The following is a 17,484-nucleotide window of genomic DNA, read 5'->3' as shown; positions in this document are numbered from 1 at the left end:
CCGATGCCAGTATCGGTATCGGGCCATCCCTAATCAACATAGTTTGCATAGCATCAAGTTTGCTGTGCATTGAATAGGTTCACAAAACAATGTTTATGTTGGTAACAATGCCATTCTCTAAAATAGTTACCAATTTGGTCTATTGGTCTTGGCAAGTTTTAGTTTCTACTGTTATCTGATATGAACAGCTATCATTATGATTTCAACAAGTCAAAACAAGCTGCTTACTTCCTCTCAAGATTATATTTTTTAGGTGTCTGTCTTTTGGGGGAGTTTTGATGTTGTTAGTGACATTCACACTGAAAGGGCGATCATCTGTAAACACACAGTGGTCCACCACAACTCACATAATGACCAAAACATTATAACTGTAGCTGTGCTTCAACCAAAGGCCAAAAGTTACATTGTGTAGCTATATGTTTGTTAACGGCAGCATGAAAAATGTCTGTTCTCATGTACAAAACTGTCTTGTTGCGTGTAGAGCTGTAGCATTAAAATGTATCTTTGTTTTCAGACATCCTGACCCTAAGAGGAGGCGTTCGGATGAGTACCGCTCCCCGAACTACCACCAAGGGGGAGGGGGGCATCCACAGGACTTCAGAAGGATGCCTGACCACAGGAGCCCCCCTGGAAACCATGGCCCCATGGGGCCTGATCACTACCGCCCCTTCCACCCAGACAAACCCCCACCCCTGATTGACCCCCGTTCCCCTCAGTCTCAGAAATCCCCCCTTGAGCCGATCTCACCTGCTTTGGAAAGAACTGCAGAGCAGAAACCTGTGACGGACTTTAATTGGAACAACAGGAAGACGTGAAGTGAATATGTAGTGCAGAGATGGTCTGTACTGCCAAAGGAAGTGGCAGAAAGGCCACCCTGGCAATAAATGGAGGAGACGTAACCAGCCACCACCAAAATCCTCTTTATCGCCACTGTGTCCTCCGCTCTCTTCTAGGTTTCATGACAAGGTTAAGTCTGCCATTTTGGACTGAGGAGAAAGAACAAGGCATGGTTAGTCCTGTGGACTATGCTGTTGAAGAATGCCTGAGTTAGAAAGTGCCTCATGTATTTGGTCTTTGTTGAGAGTCATTAGTAGAAAGGGACTATCCGCAAAGCAAACTTTACTTTGATGTTCATGTCTTTTTGTTTTTGTTATTTTGGTTTGTGCAAAAAAGGATTATTTCATGAAAGTAGCCTTTGTGGGAGGAGAAAAAAAGGAATCATTTTAATTGCACCTTCAGATGTTGATTCATTGTTCTGTTGAGCTATTCGGTTTGGTTTTGCTCTCTACAATACAGACCCCTGTGATTGTACGTCATTTTGAGGGGGAATTACATGTACGTTTTTGTCTTTTGATATTTGTTATAATCATGTAGGAGTATTTGTGATGAGCAACAACTGCAACAATTATTCAAATAGTTTTTCTCAAAATTATTGAATCAGCTAAATGTGTTTTCGCTATCGCAGACCCGCCATTTGTTAATATTGTAATGCATAGATGCTCTGTTGGAGGATAGTAGCCTTGTTTAAAAAAAGAAGAAAATAAGGCTGAACAGTATTCAGGGTCTATGTAGACCTTGTCAGAACACTAGATAATCATAACACGTAAGCTATCTTTGTCTTTATTTTCTTACGACTGTAACACTTGGCGCCACTCAAGTCCACTTTATGGTCAGTGCTTGTACTGTTGCAACTTTTTATTGCACTAAAAGAACAGTACTTGCTTGTTTTTGACTATGTAGTGATGGTAGACAATTACCTGAATTTGATTTTCATGTTTTGTTGAGTTTTCTCAGTATGAGTGTGCTGAAACACTGATACCGTTGACCTTTAAGTGGAAATGTGAGTACTGTATGAATGGACAGATGCGTGTTTAGGGAGTTGGGCGGGTGTCAAAAGCTATTTTTGGTGAACCAGATTTTGTGCCAAAACTGACAGACTGGCATGCTGGTAAATACCATTCATTGTTTATTTGATGTGTTTCTCCATCTGTGCCTTATTCTTGTGTAGATTCAAACACCGGATTGATATAAGGAAGACTAGCAGTACTGTGCAGTATTATGCTATGTACAATTTCAAAACATTTGCCAGGATGGAATTTTAACTAGGTGCATGTTAAGCCAGCTCTGGTGAGTGTGGAACAATGTGGTGTGCTCAATTCCAAAAGATGATGGTAGCAGGACTAGGAGAACAAGCTGGTGAAATGTGGACAGGTTTGCGATGAAATACTTGAGATGTGTTAAATCTTTCCCACCCAAGCTCCTGCTCACACTCCACAGACATGTTAAGCTTTGAAACAAGCCAATTTAAAGTAATTTATATTTGTGAAAAGCCACTGTTCAGATTAATTGTACTGTACATATGTTTATAGACCTATATGTATTAAACTTTCCTACATCATGGACAATCTTTGTTTTTGTTTTTCTTCAGATAAAATTCGATAAAAACTAGCTTGATGGAACCTACAATGTCAATTACGGCGGTATTTATGCAGTTCTAACAACGTTTTTATTATTATTATTATGTGATTTAGGACAATCTTAATGGTTAAAGTAAATAAAAAAAACGACGTTTTTGCCTAATATTATACCTATATTGTGCTTTTTACAATACAGATTGATTCAAAGCAGCTTTACAGTGATAACAGGAAAATAATGCAACAAAGTTTGTCTGGGGATATTTAGAAGAGTTCAGTGATGGTTAATTTCTGTTGTTTAAAAGTTAGTAATTTTGTTAATTTATCTAAACAGCCGCTCTGGAGAAAACTCAGCTCAGTTCACTTATCATATAATGGCGTCAATGCAGGCAGATCAATAATGTTGAATATAAGACAATTGTCTCAGCTTTTCGCGCGCTTCACTCGAGCAGCACGTGTATGGATAGCTACTCACTCAGAGGAATGGCGGGGATTGCTGAGGTGAGAGGCATACTTCACTACAACATTTTGTCGTTTTTCAGCACTTTTTAAAATCAAAATGAAAAATTCCAACAGTTAAATCGAAAAAAGCAATAAATATAAAGTTATTGTGCTGGTAAGGTCCCTCGAATCTACACGAATCACGTGTTTTAGAATCATATTTGTTGAATTAGTTACGAAACCTGTTATAAAAATCTTTGAGTCTTTCTGCTCAGTATTTGTTTAAGCTAAGCAGTTTTATTGCGCTCAAACACGGTAAATTAATGAATTGTCCTCTGTAGATAGGCCTACTAATTTGTCATCATCGTTGTAGTCTAAAATGTTTCAGCATTTACCCATTATACCATCAGGTGGCAGTCTTAGCCCAACATACTTGGACTAAAAACCTAATGCTGTGCTGTGGTAACTTCCATAGTCAAACATGAGTTCAAACAAGAAACATGAATACAAAAACCCACACATAATAAAACAAATCAACATGACACTTTATTTTTTATTCAATAAATAATTTACAGTATTTACAGGTGGTGTGTGGCACCGCTTTAGTCCTACAAACAAAAACAGACTAAGCTGTCTGGTATCTCCCATTCAATGTTAATACATTTGAAAAAGTTATCCACTTTTCTTTAGCGTTACAAGTCTGATAACCTTTTTCACCATCAAGTTAAAACCATGTAAGAGCTAGGTTAAAGAGAATAAAAACATAAAGTGCTTTTGTAATAAACAACACATGAACACCGCAAGTCACACGTTTCCTACCTAGTATTTAGTTACTATAGGAAAGTGGTCTCCTTTTTACTCTTTTTCCAAATTAGATCGTACTAAGTCCCTCATCTTGTTTTTGTGGTGTTTGTGTGTACACAATATCCCTTTAAACATAAAGGTACATTTCACTACACCCTCTGATGTACCAAAAAAACAGCACAACATATTATTTGCCAAATCACACAAACGTATATATATATATACGTCACATTACACATAAATCCAAAAAGCACTGACAACACAAGAACACTTCAACACAAAAGTCATTACAATCATTTTGTATGCTTTCAAATGTCTCTTTAAAGCCATGAACTGCACCAACACAAGCTTTCTTAGCAGTAGTAAGGCTCGCAAAACTTTACAGTGTAAGAATAAATTACTGTGAAGTCTCTCAAAGGATTCTTTATTAATAATTAACATCTAAACCATACTTTCAAAGTTCAAACTTTTTACTAAGAGAAATCAAACACTGGTAAGAGACAACTGTGACAGATGGCATGATGATGTTATGTGAACTTCATCTTCCACAAAGACCTTTCCAACAGTCCCTAAACATGGCCTATGAAATAATTACGCCATCAAGGGTGCAGTTTCACTCTTCAAAATAGTGGTGCTATGCATCGTGTGACTTTAGCTCGCCAATACTACTACAGCTATTTACAATACTGAGTTGCCAGTAATCCTGAGCCTGCTAATAGCTGGAGAGCGAATGCCCTCATTTCAAATGTCACAAGAAGTGCATGGCAGATGAAAACAATAGCTCCTGCACTGGTCCATCCACCACACTGTAGTTAGCAGCACCTTCCAATGTTAGACACAATCAGGACATCTGGTCTGAGCCTACATACTTAAGTGAACCACAAAGGCCCCATGAGAAAGAGAAAATTCAGCTGTTTGGGAAATTGTTGGCACCATGGCTTGTTCTTTGGCAAAACGCCTTCGCCATAAATTCACAGATCTACAGAGTCGTGAGTTAAACGGGGCCTACAGCACAGCCACGTCGACACCCTTTTGAAATGGAGAGCAAGGCGTTGCTCTTTAAGAAACAGAAAGGATGATTGATGGATCTGCCTTGTGGGTCCCGTCTCGAACTGCAAATATTGTATGGAGAAACTTGGCTCTCTCCTGGATATATGTTGATTGTTACCTACTGCAAAATGACATGAATATTTTTTTCCATAAAAAATGTTTATCTGAAGCAATTGTGCTATTTTCAAAGACAACTCTGTCTTGGGCCACACCATTGTATGGCTTGAATTTTTTTTTTTTTCTTGACTCGATGGCATTTACTTTGTGAATAAAGTAAAGTTATTCTCAATGTGCCTGAAAATGTGTTCAGGCTGAATTCGAACACCCAATTTGACAATGGAGTGAATTCAATAAATATTTTTCAAAATTATAACACCTAAGCAGTATGGAGTGTAGTTTAAAGTCTGCTTGACACCCCTTTTTATATTTAAAATGTAGGAAAGAGCTCTTGGCAGGCAGTAAAACTTCTTACTGACCCATGAACCACCACACCAGAGCTACATTAGGACCCTGGGTGCAATATACAGCTATTATGAAACACTTCACACACACACACACACACTCACAAGCATTCATATAATCACCCACACAATAACACATCTTTCTCTTGCACACACATAGACAAACTATACAAAAGGCCTGATGTTATGGCCTATTAATCTTCTCTGTAGACAACACGACTTACTAGTCTGACATGGCCTTGGCCAGGGGGCTTTCACTAGAAAGCTACTTTTTCCAAATCTGGAGCTTCTTCAAAGAAAGAACTCCTGCTGGCCCTCCATTGTTTGGAGACGTTAATAAAAGCTCCTGTCATGTCCTTCAACCTGGCTCCGGGAGACATACTTCACCTCTCACTTGGCATCAAGTGAACTGAAGACCATCTCCAAACTCTTCTTTCTGCAAAGGATCATCCGTCTCTCACTCCTGTCAGTGGCGCGTCACTCTGGTGAGAGCAAGGATGGTTTCATCTGACCTGAGTCTTAGGCCCTCTCAGCACTGCCTTCTCTGTCATTGAGCAGTTATGAGATCAGCAGAGATGGCTGGTCTCTCTAGGAACGCTTCGGCTCTGGCCTTATGAATGAACATACGTGATGATAAGAGATGAGTCCATGGCGTGATACAAGACACACAAGTGTGAAAGCCCTCAGCAGAAGCTCGGGCTCTAGCTGAGAAGCCCAGCCTCTGGTAGATGGAAGACAACACAGTGAGAGTAGCATTTCACATGCATACAGCTTCTTACAACCATCTAACAAGAATGTCCAATGGGGACTACAGACAAATGGAACACGAGTCAGTCCATAACTGTACGACAACGAGGCTGATGAGGACTAGGAAACTAAAACCGAATTTTTCGGAGGCAGAGTTGAATATTGTATCCTTTTCAAAGAGGTGGTATTTGTCTTTGTTGGAGTGGAGCATTTTAACATCCTCAAAGGCATAGTAGGCCGCCAGGGTGAAGTTAATGTCCCCAGAAGATAGAAGGTCAAAAACACAGGATTGGAAGTACAAATCCTCCACTGGTAGACGTTCTTTGCACTTGGCCATGGCTGACTGATAAGTGAAGCCAGGGTTAGGACTGCCTGGCCGTCCCCTGCCTAAGCCGTGGCTCTCTGCTGCCCGCGCTCTGAAGGTCCTGAAGTCTATTCGCTGGTTGGCAGGGCAACCATGCAGGCAGAGGTAAAGATCCTGGTTGTCCTGGTCCTCCACCGAATTCACAACCTCCTCTGGCATCCGCACCGCAAAGGTGAGGTAGCGGCCAACTTGCCGAACTACAATAGTGGTGCCAATATAGCGTGCCTGGATCTCCACGTGTTGTCCGGGCACCTTCTCTACCACACGCAGGGTGTTGGCCCCATGGCGGTCCCCTCCATTCTTTGAACCATCAGCAAATGCAGCTGGAAGCTCGTCAGTTTCAGCATGGTACGTCTTCTGGTCTACACATTCTTGGAAGTTCTTGAAGATGATTGTTAACTGTGGCAAAGAAGTGAGAGTGAGAACAAATCATTGATAAGTTTATTTAAATTGTGCCATATTAAGATTAATTATTATTTTGGACATACATAGATTAAAACACCGGGAACAGAAAACAAATATTAACTGAATTGCATCATCTGTGCTAGTTAACACCAGGATCAGATTCTAGAGAAAAATAGCTAACAAATAAAGTGTGCAGATTTTAAAATGCTATATTTGTTCAATCAAAACCAGGTGACAAACAGCAGCCAGACAGTGTTTTATGCACTAAAACAAAAGATGGTCACTACTCTATTCTGCATAACTGAGCCTTGTCTTTATAAAACCAGAGGACTGTGTAGTGCAGACCCTCCAAGCCCAGAAGCTTTCGTAATGTCACATTTCAGCAGCAGCTCAAGATACAGGGGGCCAATGTAAACGCACTCTGGAGAAACACAGGTCCAGTCTATGTTACAGCAGGCCTCAGTATGCAGACACAAAGACAATCCATTCATGCTGCTCAGAGCCTGCCTGTGAACCCCGGATTCAGCTCCAGGGAGTGGACTTGCGCCAGCTAGAGAGCACAGCCTGCACATGGGCTAATTAGAGAAGGCTGCTCCTACCTCTGACTCCTCCAGCGAGCTGCCATTAGGGGGCCAATGGACTGCTGACACATGTGTGACCTCGGGACGTCCAGGCTGCTCTGATCTTGCAAATGATGCATATGAGTGTGTCTACGTCCGAGTGGAGACTCAGTTTAGCCAAACCGCCCTATAATCCCTAATGGTGCAGTGATCTGCCCCCTGTTAACAGCACCCAACCAAGGCTTGATTTTCTCAGGACAGCAAGAGCTTGTTTAAAGCTATAGGTATGTCTAGTTTGCATATTCGCTTTTGTCTCTGAGCCACTGTCATTTCATTAAAAAACAGCCAACTTAACAAAAATATCATGATCCCTTCCCTTCCTACAAGAATGAACTGTGGGTCTTTCTACTTAATGGGGAATCATTAGAGGTTTTTGATGGCAGAAAATTGCTCTGTTTCTTCATGTGACTGAGTACAAAGTACTTGTGTTTTTCTGCAGAGGAAAAACTCTGAAAAACATTTAACCCTGGTCACAAAATGACTGCAGCCAAAAGGACATCAGACATAAACTTGTAGTCCTGTGCTTTCACCTTAGGCTCCACAGCTGGCCAATTCTAAGGCAGCTTCCCAGTTTGTCCAATGAGCCGTAAAGCAAAACAATGATAATTTATGAGGTATGAGGACCAACTAATGCAGAGAAAATATCAGCAGTTTCCTGTATGGACTGAGCACTTAGTTAAAACAACAAAACTCTTAAATCACACACAAATAATGGCAAGGACTGCCACAGATATAGTAACATTAGTCAACAAAATAAATAAATAAATAAATAAGGCTCTTGAGCCTGGTAACATTCCAAGTTGTTACCTCTCTTTTGTTGCTGACATTCCTTTAAAAATCATTAATCAGACTTTCATCAGTTGTTCCTCTTATCACATCTTCATCTGTTGTGGAACAGATCCAAATGCTAACTAGACTCTGCACTTAAGAATTCGGCTTTCTCTTCCCACTGGTAAAAACACACTTTCACCATTAACTAGTTCCTTGCTGAAAAAAAGTTCCTTATAGGTCGAGCTAGTTGAAAAGCAGCTGGTGAAATGAGACGACGGAATGATGCTAAAAATGACTTTTGCTTATTTATATGAGGCACAAAGCATCCATACCTTGCTAGTAGCCGTAGCAGAAGATCCAGGCACAACAGGAGTGTTCGTAACCTGCACAGACAGGTACTTATTGTGAATCAGTGGCCAGGCTCCCTCAACTTTACAGGTTTGAAAGTCATCGTTAAATGTGCGGAGATGTGGGTCCCCAAAAAAGCCGCAATGAGTGTAATTGGGAGGCGCAGCATCGCGTGGTAGACTCCGCTCATAATGGCACACCTCTGGCCCATCAGAGGGAACGTGGATGTCCGGTTGGGGTGGTGGCTGTACTGGGGGCAGGGGTGTGCGGGCACGAGGCTGGGTTGTGGGCCCTTCTTTGGAGCAGTTGTGTTGGCTCATGAGATCCTCTATACCATGTTGGGCTGAATGGTAGGCCAGGTCACCTCGACAGTTACGGGCGGTGCGACGGACGCAGTTGTTGTATGCTCGCAGAGCCGTGCAGGGATCCTCTTCTGGGCCAGATCTGGAGGTGGAGGCCCAGAACTCGGAGTTACACTTGAGGATCTTACACTGCAGAGTTGCTGTAAAGCAAAAGGGAGATAGCATAAACACACTGGCATGGTCAAACCAAGTTTACACAAAGCTGAAATGAAATAAGCATCAACCAAAGTAGCTGACAAAACTGATTAAGCTTTTATACTGATTATAAACAAACGCCATTATCTTTTTAATCAAGAATAGCCTGTTTCTGTTTCCTATTTTAGTGTCTTCACTTTTTATTCACATTTCATATATAGTAATACTTTTTATTTCAATTATTTCAGGACTAACCTTTAAATTAAGTTTAGTTTAGTTTAGTTTATTATGTTATGTTCATGAATGCCAGTTGCTCAAGGCCCTCATAACAACACATGAATTCTCTCTACATCTGGACAAAGTGAGGCTTTAATTCCATCAGTAATAAAAAGAAAACAACATTCCAACCAAGTTCCAAGTTTCTGCGTTTTGCCAACTTCCATCAAGTCTAAGTGCTCTAAATGTAGTATAAAGCAAGGCTATTGTTGTCTTGTTGCCTTTTTAAAAAATAAATGAAACATAAACATTAGAATAGGCAACATTAGAATCAACAATTCTTGATTTTATGTGAAATTCAAAATGTTAATGGAATATTCTTATTATGTGTATATATCACAGGGGAGAAAAGCTCAACACTTAAGAGCTATTGTAATACAAAAAGTAAAGCAATAAGCATCTAAATAGGCATCGTTACAATGTAATGAACTCTCGACAGGCTTATCTAACTTCATTACCTCACCATGAATGACATCACTTTATATTAGTAAACGGGATATACTTTATCAAAAAATGCTGATTAAGCTCCCTGTTGGATATCTAGCAATTTCACACAGTTTAAGGTGCAACACAAATTAATAGCATTAAGACAAACTGGAAGGAAGCCTTCAAACTGACATTCACACCAACAAAAGTCTATTATTTAGAAGTGCTAATCATCTCATATCAAATTCACACTCATTCACACCTTGTGCTGTCTCTTTGCATTGCTAAGCAGATTGTGGGGGTGCTTTTCAGTAATGCACCATGGGTGTCAGTGACCGAGGGCAAATGCACATCTGAAAAAAAATCACTTAGGGCTTTAACAGAAGGGGGTAGCTGTGAGTGTGTGTGTGTGTGTGTGTGTGTGTGTGTGTGTGTGTGTGTGTGTGTGTGTGTGTGTGTGTGTGTGTGTGTGTGTGTGTGTGTGTGTGTGTGTGTGTGTGTGTGTGTGTGTGTGTGTGTGTGTGTGGGAGGGTGTAGTCCTAGGACTCTGAATGAAGACAATGCAATTTGCCATTGAGAAGAAACCAGCAGAGTCATAAATTAGCCCTGTGTAAAGGGATTAGGTAGAGTTTCATCAGCCATGCAGGGCAGGAGGGAAAGGGGGCTGAGGACAGCCTTAAAGAAACAGGATCTCTGGAGAGAAACTGGCTCCAGGACCAATGGGTGGAACACAGAGAAGGTCTCACCATTCCACAGGTCAAACTGGATATGAGATAGCCACCTGTCCAGAGCAAAAGGTCGTAATCAAAGGCAAAAGCAATTTCAAGCACATTCCCCTTTCTCGAATTACATAGTTGAATTGAAATCCGAAGGCTTTAGAATCATGTGTTTTTTCATTATTTAAAGATTATCTCTTTCGTTTTAATAAAATACAAAGAAATGCCAAAACTACACACATCTTTGTTTCCAAATGATCATGCACCAATCTTTGTTGTCTCAGTCACAAACCTGTCTTTCACCTACCAGCTATAAAGGGCATTTATGACCATCTGATAAGAGACAATAGGCTAATTTAAGATGTTAGTGACTAACGCTTGCATGATTGTCTTTTGTTTGCCGTTAAATAATATGAAAGAAGATGGAACACTGGGTCTGAAATCAAACTGAACACTACTTACAACTGACTAGAACCTTGACAGATAAAAACAACACTTGTAAATTCCATTGTAATGAGATATACAGAAATGAATTATCACATTTGGAAAACACAGCTGACCCATAATCATGCGAGAGTGCCTACATTCTTCTACACACATTAGATTTTTCTTCTTATACTACATTGTAAACATGCCAGGATTTTATGAGCAGTAATTTCCTTGAAAAAATGTTGTATTCAGAATTTTACTGTAAAATCAATGCAGGCTAGGTAATTGATCTTTTAATCTCATATGATATTACTATCATATTGATTGTATGTTACTATATACACCAATTAAGGGGAAGGTATTTGCAATATTGTGGTGATCTGAGTGGTTATGATCTCTGGTAAACTTGTGATATTAGAGGTTGTCAACTAAATATGCACATCAATACTCTTTATAGAAAAATCTCAATAATGATGACAATAAATATTTTTAGATAAAACACTGAACATTACAAAACAAGTAACTTAAAGTGACAGCAACTACATAATTCAGTACAGTATAGGCTGGGAACTTAAATGTCAGAATGGCACTGTGGACATGAAAATATTGCAGCTAATCTGTAAACACAAGTCTGTAGTGTAGACAGTGATAATGTCTGTGATTCTACAGCACAACACTACAATTTTCGGTATTTTCCTACTACCGTTCACTGTGAAGTCCATGTAGCTAGTACTACCCAGTATTTACTGTACTGTAAATGCAGACTAATTTTTGAGTGAATTTAACCTTACACCTATTAAAATGGCATGTTTAGATTTTTGTTGCATTTAAAAACCATGCTTTACTATGCTAAAAACGGTGTTAAAAGACTTTACTGTGAAATCGTTTTTGGACATTTTGCCGCAACAAGTCGTGCGAAGGCATAGATGTGGAGGGTTCGCTTCCCCTCCCCCAAACACAACAGCACGTCCCCGCCAGAGCTGTGGGAAACACTGCGGTACTAGTAGTGCAGCAGAATCAAACCGAACCTTACGCTTTAATCGACCGGTTTAAACAATGGCTATAAAACAACATCATTCTTGCTTTGCACCCACATTTGTTTTATCGCATCTTTTCAATGCGAAAAGGTTTAGCACCGTGATTTTAAATGCACGAGTCGTGCAAACTTGAAAGTTATAAACAACAACATTACTCAAGCGTACATTATGAAGGAATGTACACTGAGAAGATAGATAACTTTCACCAGACGTAACTGGGTCATGACTAAACAAAATACACCCAACTGCTAAGTAACAAAGCATACGTTTGTCGGCGTCATTTCAACATTTAACTGCTCAAAGTGTTTTTTTGTTGTTTTTTTGTAGCGATTATAATTAATTAACCTAGGTTGCATAATTACTTCGACAGTTAAAATTCCAAGAAACACATTTCCAGTGTTAAAAAAAAAAAGAAAAAGATAAATGTTTTTTTTTTCTTACCTGCTGGAAACAAACAGAGAAACAGAACAAGGAATTGGCAGACTTGTAGCGCCGATGGTCCTGCTCCTTTCCCCATAACCATCCATCCAGCACGGGACAGCGCTCCTCTCCTCTCCCTATTCACACCAGCAATGTAAAGAAATGCGAATTAGAGCAATGCTGCAACTTTCCGTTTGAGTAGAAGTTGCCGAAGAAACGCAACACCCCGAAATCATGCCCCACGCCTTTTCCCTCGTACAAATATCACTGCTTTTGTCAGGTATTCTCCGTGTTCACACATTCCCAACCCTCGCTAGAAACGTGCCATCGATCTTCGAGTTTGCTAGTGTCAAGAGGGCGCAGCCTACACTGCGAAGTGCACCAATAAGAAGTCACTGTTTCTCCACCAACCCCTCAATAGTTTCAAATTACGCCTGTGCTTTGAAAGGTACTTTACCCGTTTGCCATGTATGCCTACTCAAGAAAGTGAACACATTATACTTGTTACTCTTTAATACATGACCAATGCTGTTTAACCATGTTTAGTGTACATTATAATCAAATAATCTATTGTTAATATATCCACAATTAAGCTAATAATTAAAATGGCTTTCTCATATAAAATATAATCACAATATTTCAACATGTAAGTTGTCATGGGAAAAGAGCCCAATTTGTTTTGTCAAAATAGGGCTCTGCATGTTTTCCCACACATATAGGCTAACTGTAAATTTTATTTTAACAGTAACTTTATTACTACTAAAAAAACTTTCATTTATTTATGTAGCCTAATTAATTTTTTTATGATTTTTTTTACAGTTTGTTTTTTTAGTGAAGGGCCAACATGAGTATAGCTCCAACTTGTCTCAACATACCTCCCTGGAAGATTCTCGTAATCCTGAAGACCTTGATTACCTTGGTTCAGGTCTGTTTAATTGAGGTTGGAACTAAACTCTGCAGGACAGTGACCCTCAAGAGCAGGATTAGAAACCCCTATGTTAAAGGCTCATTTAAATACAAAAGAGAGAATCCGTTTTTTTTTTATTGCATTGGGAATATATGCCTTATAAGACAAATAGCAGACTGATTATAGTAAACAGAAGGGACAGAAGCTTCTGTCAAAATGGAAGAGACGCCCTATACCACCACAACTAAACTGCAACAGCACATGAATGTATGATCACCTTTTATATAGTGGTCTGTCTCTGTCAACATAAATGCATCCACCTAAGCATCATCATACATCACTGTCATCAATACCCAGGGCTTTCAAAACATCTAAACCAATATGTGATATAACACCAGTTAATAATAACAAGCTTCATGTCACTGCATTTCCCTCATATTTCAGACTCCCAGACAAATTAACCATTGTCAATCGTAAGATGCACTGCTGAAATGTGAATTATTGAAAGTGCCCCAAGCAACCTGAATTCACCCTATAATATACGTAATCTTATAGGACTAATATTTTTATTTGTGTGAACATGAAGGATGCTTCCCATCTATAAAGTATAAAAGCTAATTATTTAAGCAATCTGAACATAATAGTCAGATCTTGGCAGGTCAAGGTAATTGAAAGGTTCTAGAAGAAGAGGGATGTAGATATGTAATGGTTGTGTTTTTAGTGGTCAGCTGTTGCAGTCCAATAGATGGCGCTTGCACAGTGGTTGAGAATGAATGATATCTCCAGAGAGATGCGTCCTCCTCATGCATATTTACAGTTTAACTGTAATAGTGATGCCTGTTTTCATTTCAGATTAGAGAAAATAACTTGAATGTAGGTAGGCTACATAAAAGCCAAAATATGGCATTATGGTACGTTATCTTTAATGAGAAGATACAGATGATGTTGTGAACCCAACCCAGCACCGATGTAGTCTAACAATTTGTGAGTTTAATTGATCATCAAAAGCGTGTGGATAATTTCTAGCGCGGCAGATGCTAAAATATTCAAATTTAGAGTTAGAGCAGAAGAACATTCATTAGTAATAGCTTGACATCTAAAAACCGCGTTTTTATTTTCTTCTATTCTAATTAATGAAAAAATACAATCGTTAGGCTACTTTTTAGACTATTTTTGAAGCCAAAACACATGGGCTACAATGTGATTTAGACTTAAAAAAATGCTGGCGATATATTGGCTATACCGTTTATAAGAGGAGGTCTTCACATAAACTAACCATTGCAGAATATTAAAAAATAATTGTAAAAGTTATTTGTCAAGAAATCACCGGGAACCCACCTTTTTGAATGCATGGAGCTCTTCCACACTTTTGGGTTGAGTTTCTTTGCGGAACCGGGATGGGTCTGCGACTGAAGCGCGTGCAGTCGTGCTTTTTATCAGTAGCCTAATAGCCTACGATTCTTTTTATTTAAGGCTATACACCGATGTAAAACTCGCAGTGAAGCTCTGCTGTCGTCCTTGCATGATGTCCCCTGTTCCGATAATTTTAAAGGCAAGATCGGTCTTTATCTCAACGCTGCGGTGTCTGATGTTATTTTCATCGCCGTGATCTGGAAATAAAGGTATGATCCGTCAACCAGTTTACCGAGGCACAAACGATAAAAAAGAGAAGCTCGTAAATGTTTTCGAATCGATAGTGTTCTTCATTTTGCAGTGGTATTCCCAGGTTCCTCTGTGGCTCTCAGGACTTGAGTAGGAAGAGCCCTCGGGGCAGCAGTGTTGATAGCGCTGGCTCGTTTCCTCGCCTCAGTGTTGTGAAATGACGAGTTTGAAAGTGTGAGGCACAATGATCAGCGCTGCAGTCTAACTCCCCACACTGTCACAGTCAATGCAGGGTTATGTCTGTTAAACCAAGCCTGAAATATATGAACCCTTGCGATTACTGATTTTTTTCGTTGAGTTAATATAATAGAATTAAATGCATGAACACGTTAATTACAATGTAATTGCATTAGAAAGAACACATTTTGTTTTTCGTCTGTAATTCAGTGTTGTTGTTGTTTGCGCTATATGTCTCCAAATTATATGTGCATTTTTCATATCTAAGTGCTACAGCTCAAAGTAGTTTACTATAAACTGTGTAAATTAATGGAAAGTATAGAGAGTGCTGTTGTTACAAACTATCCAAACTACTGGATGGATTGTGACATTAATAGGAAACATGGGCAGTTTCAATTTTCTCCATGAATTTAATGTGGTCATCAAATTTACATTCAAAATAATCACCTGTGACTAGGCCTATAAGTGTGATATTGTTTTTAACAGTTCCACAATTTATATCCAATAACATGTTTTAGACAAAACAAAAAGAAAAATTGACCAGTCAGTTCTTATTCTGCTGTAAACAAAAATAGTCAGAAAATAGCCAAAGTGTCAAGCTTTGAGAAGCTACCAAGCAACACACAGACTGAAAGCTGGTCTGGAACAGCGTATATAAGTGGAGTAGTGGAGTGATAGTGATTTTTCCTCCCCCCCTCAAAGCAATCAGTAATCATTCTACTCCAGTTCAGGTTTTTACACTCACCATTTTCCACACTGAGAAACCCAGTTAGGAGTGAAAGCTATAACATATCACTGACACTTGGGCTGCCTCCGAAATCGCATACTTCCCTACTATAGTAGGCAAAAAACAGTATGTGACAAAAGAAGTATAGGCCTATCCGAATTGCCAGTACTCATAAAAGAGTTGGCAAAAAGTACCTGGATGACCTACTGCTTCCGGAGGGATTCTGAAGTGCGCATATGGACACTTTACTATCCCATGAGGCCACGGGAGAGGATTTGTGTATGTCAGCGTAACTGACAACATGGCAAATGTAGTCCAGATTACATTCATACACATTCATATTAAATAGAACATACTTTTTTAGCGGTCGTGAAGTAATTACTTATTCAAAATGAGTAGGCCTACTCAAGAGAGTATGTGATTTCGGATGCAGCCTTGGACTTATAAAAAACTAGTTGTAGTCTGTGAAGCAGTGAGCTGTGCACATGCTCAGCACATGTTGGCTCACATGGAGACCCTGCAGGTTTGAGTCTGACCTGGATGCCAAACCCTAACCCCTACAGGTCTGTAAGTGGAAAAAATTTGTGGATTTTTTTGTTGTTGCCAATATCAGGGGCTGAGCCCACATTATCAATTTTAGACAAAATCTGTTCAAATTCATGCTACTATGCCCTGACTACCAGTCCCATATGCATGTAACATGTTTCAAGCCCTGTTAAATTTGGTTATTAATTATGAAATATTAATACAAAATGAATGACAAGAAAATTTGGTTTTTGTGCTCCAGACAAGCTGTCAGTCAGCATACTGGTGAGGATTTTTCAAACTTTTATTTTTTTAAGAACAAAACACCACTTGCTCTAAAACACGACGACTGTTTCTGTGTTGACTTTTTTGGAACTATTTCTTTGGCAGAGCAAAAGTAACTGGCAATATTGTGTGTAAAATATAAGTAATTCAATACTAACAAATCAATATCTTCTATCTATAAATTACAGGAATGTCTGTCTGTCTTGTCTTGTCTGTCTGTCTGTTAATCGCATATCTCTCGAACCTTTAGTCCGATGGATTTCAAACTTGACAGGTGTCTTGCTACGGGCACAAGTGAGTGCAGTGCAGAGTTTGACGTTGTTTGGATTAGTAATGCAAAAGATATCGTTAAATATATTGGTAAAAGAAGCACACATTGAAGTTGTGGTTTAATAATAAACATTCTGACATTAGAGAGGGTTGTGGTTTTAAAATTGTGGTTTAAATATAAACATTCTGTCAGCTAAACATTAAGTCAGCTACACTGTTTACTTCTGAAGTAAAAAAGTAGTGATTCTTTTTGACAAATGTAGCGATTCTTTTCAAGGTTGTTATTATACATTTATTACAATGTAATTATATATTTATTATAGTGTTATTATGCATTTATTACAATGTAATTATACATTACAGTGTTATTATACATTTATTACAATGTAATTATACGTTTATTACAATGTAATTATACATTTATTACAGTGTTATTATACATTTGTTACATTATTATTTTGTTACATTATTCTTTTAAAAAAAGTAGCTATTCTTTTTTAAAAAGTAGCGATTCTTTTTCAAAAAGTAGCGATTCTTTTTCAAAAAGTAGTGATTCTTCTTGAAAAGTAGCGATTCTTTTTGAAAAAAGTAGCAATTCTTTTTGGAAAAGTAGCAATTCTTTTTGAAAGAGTAGTGATTCTTTTTGAAAGAGTAGCCATTCTTTTTGGGAAAAGTAGCAATTCTTTTTGAAAAAGTAGCCATTCA

General features: G+C 38.9%; 2 protein-coding genes across 4 annotated transcripts in view; one reads left to right on the top strand and one right to left on the bottom strand.

Moving 5' to 3' along the window:
• chd2 (chromodomain helicase DNA binding protein 2) overlaps positions 1–1,544 on the top strand; it is a 33,800-nt gene extending 32,256 nt beyond the window's left edge. For all 3 annotated transcript variants that reach the window (XM_056255604.1, XM_056255586.1, XM_056255595.1), the window contains one exon: positions 515–1,544. In XM_056255604.1, coding sequence (XP_056111579.1) covers positions 515–815 — 301 coding nt within the window. In that variant the 3' untranslated portion in view covers positions 816–1,544. The remainder of the gene's footprint in view (positions 1–514) is intronic.
• A 3,522-nt stretch (positions 1,545–5,066) lies between these two features.
• rgma (repulsive guidance molecule BMP co-receptor a) lies at positions 5,067–14,998 on the bottom strand. Its single transcript, XM_056255551.1, has 4 exons — positions 14,472–14,998; positions 12,248–12,363; positions 8,410–8,927; positions 5,067–6,680 (listed from the first exon to the last, which is right to left on the bottom strand). The coding sequence occupies exons 1-4, from the start codon at positions 14,483–14,485 to the stop codon at positions 5,979–5,981; spliced, it is 1,350 nt and encodes a 449-aa protein (XP_056111526.1). The 5' UTR covers positions 14,486–14,998; the 3' UTR covers positions 5,067–5,978.
• Positions 14,999–17,484: the final 2,486 nt, after the last annotated feature.

The sequence above is a fragment of the Rhinichthys klamathensis genome, unplaced genomic scaffold (genome assembly GCF_029890125.1).
Source record: "Rhinichthys klamathensis goyatoka isolate OS25496 unplaced genomic scaffold, OSU_Roscu_1.1 h1tg000005l_1, whole genome shotgun sequence".
Classification (NCBI taxonomy): domain Eukaryota; kingdom Metazoa; phylum Chordata; class Actinopteri; order Cypriniformes; family Leuciscidae; genus Rhinichthys; species Rhinichthys klamathensis.
Note: the sequence above shows the minus strand (reverse complement) of the source record. Positions and strands in the feature narration are given on the sequence as shown.

What these genes read in the sequence shown, in the direction of transcription:
- rgma (XM_056255551.1), bottom strand. An exon ending in TCTCTGTTTGTTTCCAGCAG is followed by an intron (nt 8,928 to 12,247) that starts GTAAGAAAAAAA and finishes TTTGCTTTACAG; the next exon opens with CAACTCTGCAGTGTAAGATC. An exon ending in CTGCTACGGCTACTAGCAAG is followed by an intron (nt 6,681 to 8,409) that starts GTATGGATGCTT and finishes TCTTTGCCACAG; the next exon opens with TTAACAATCATCTTCAAGAA.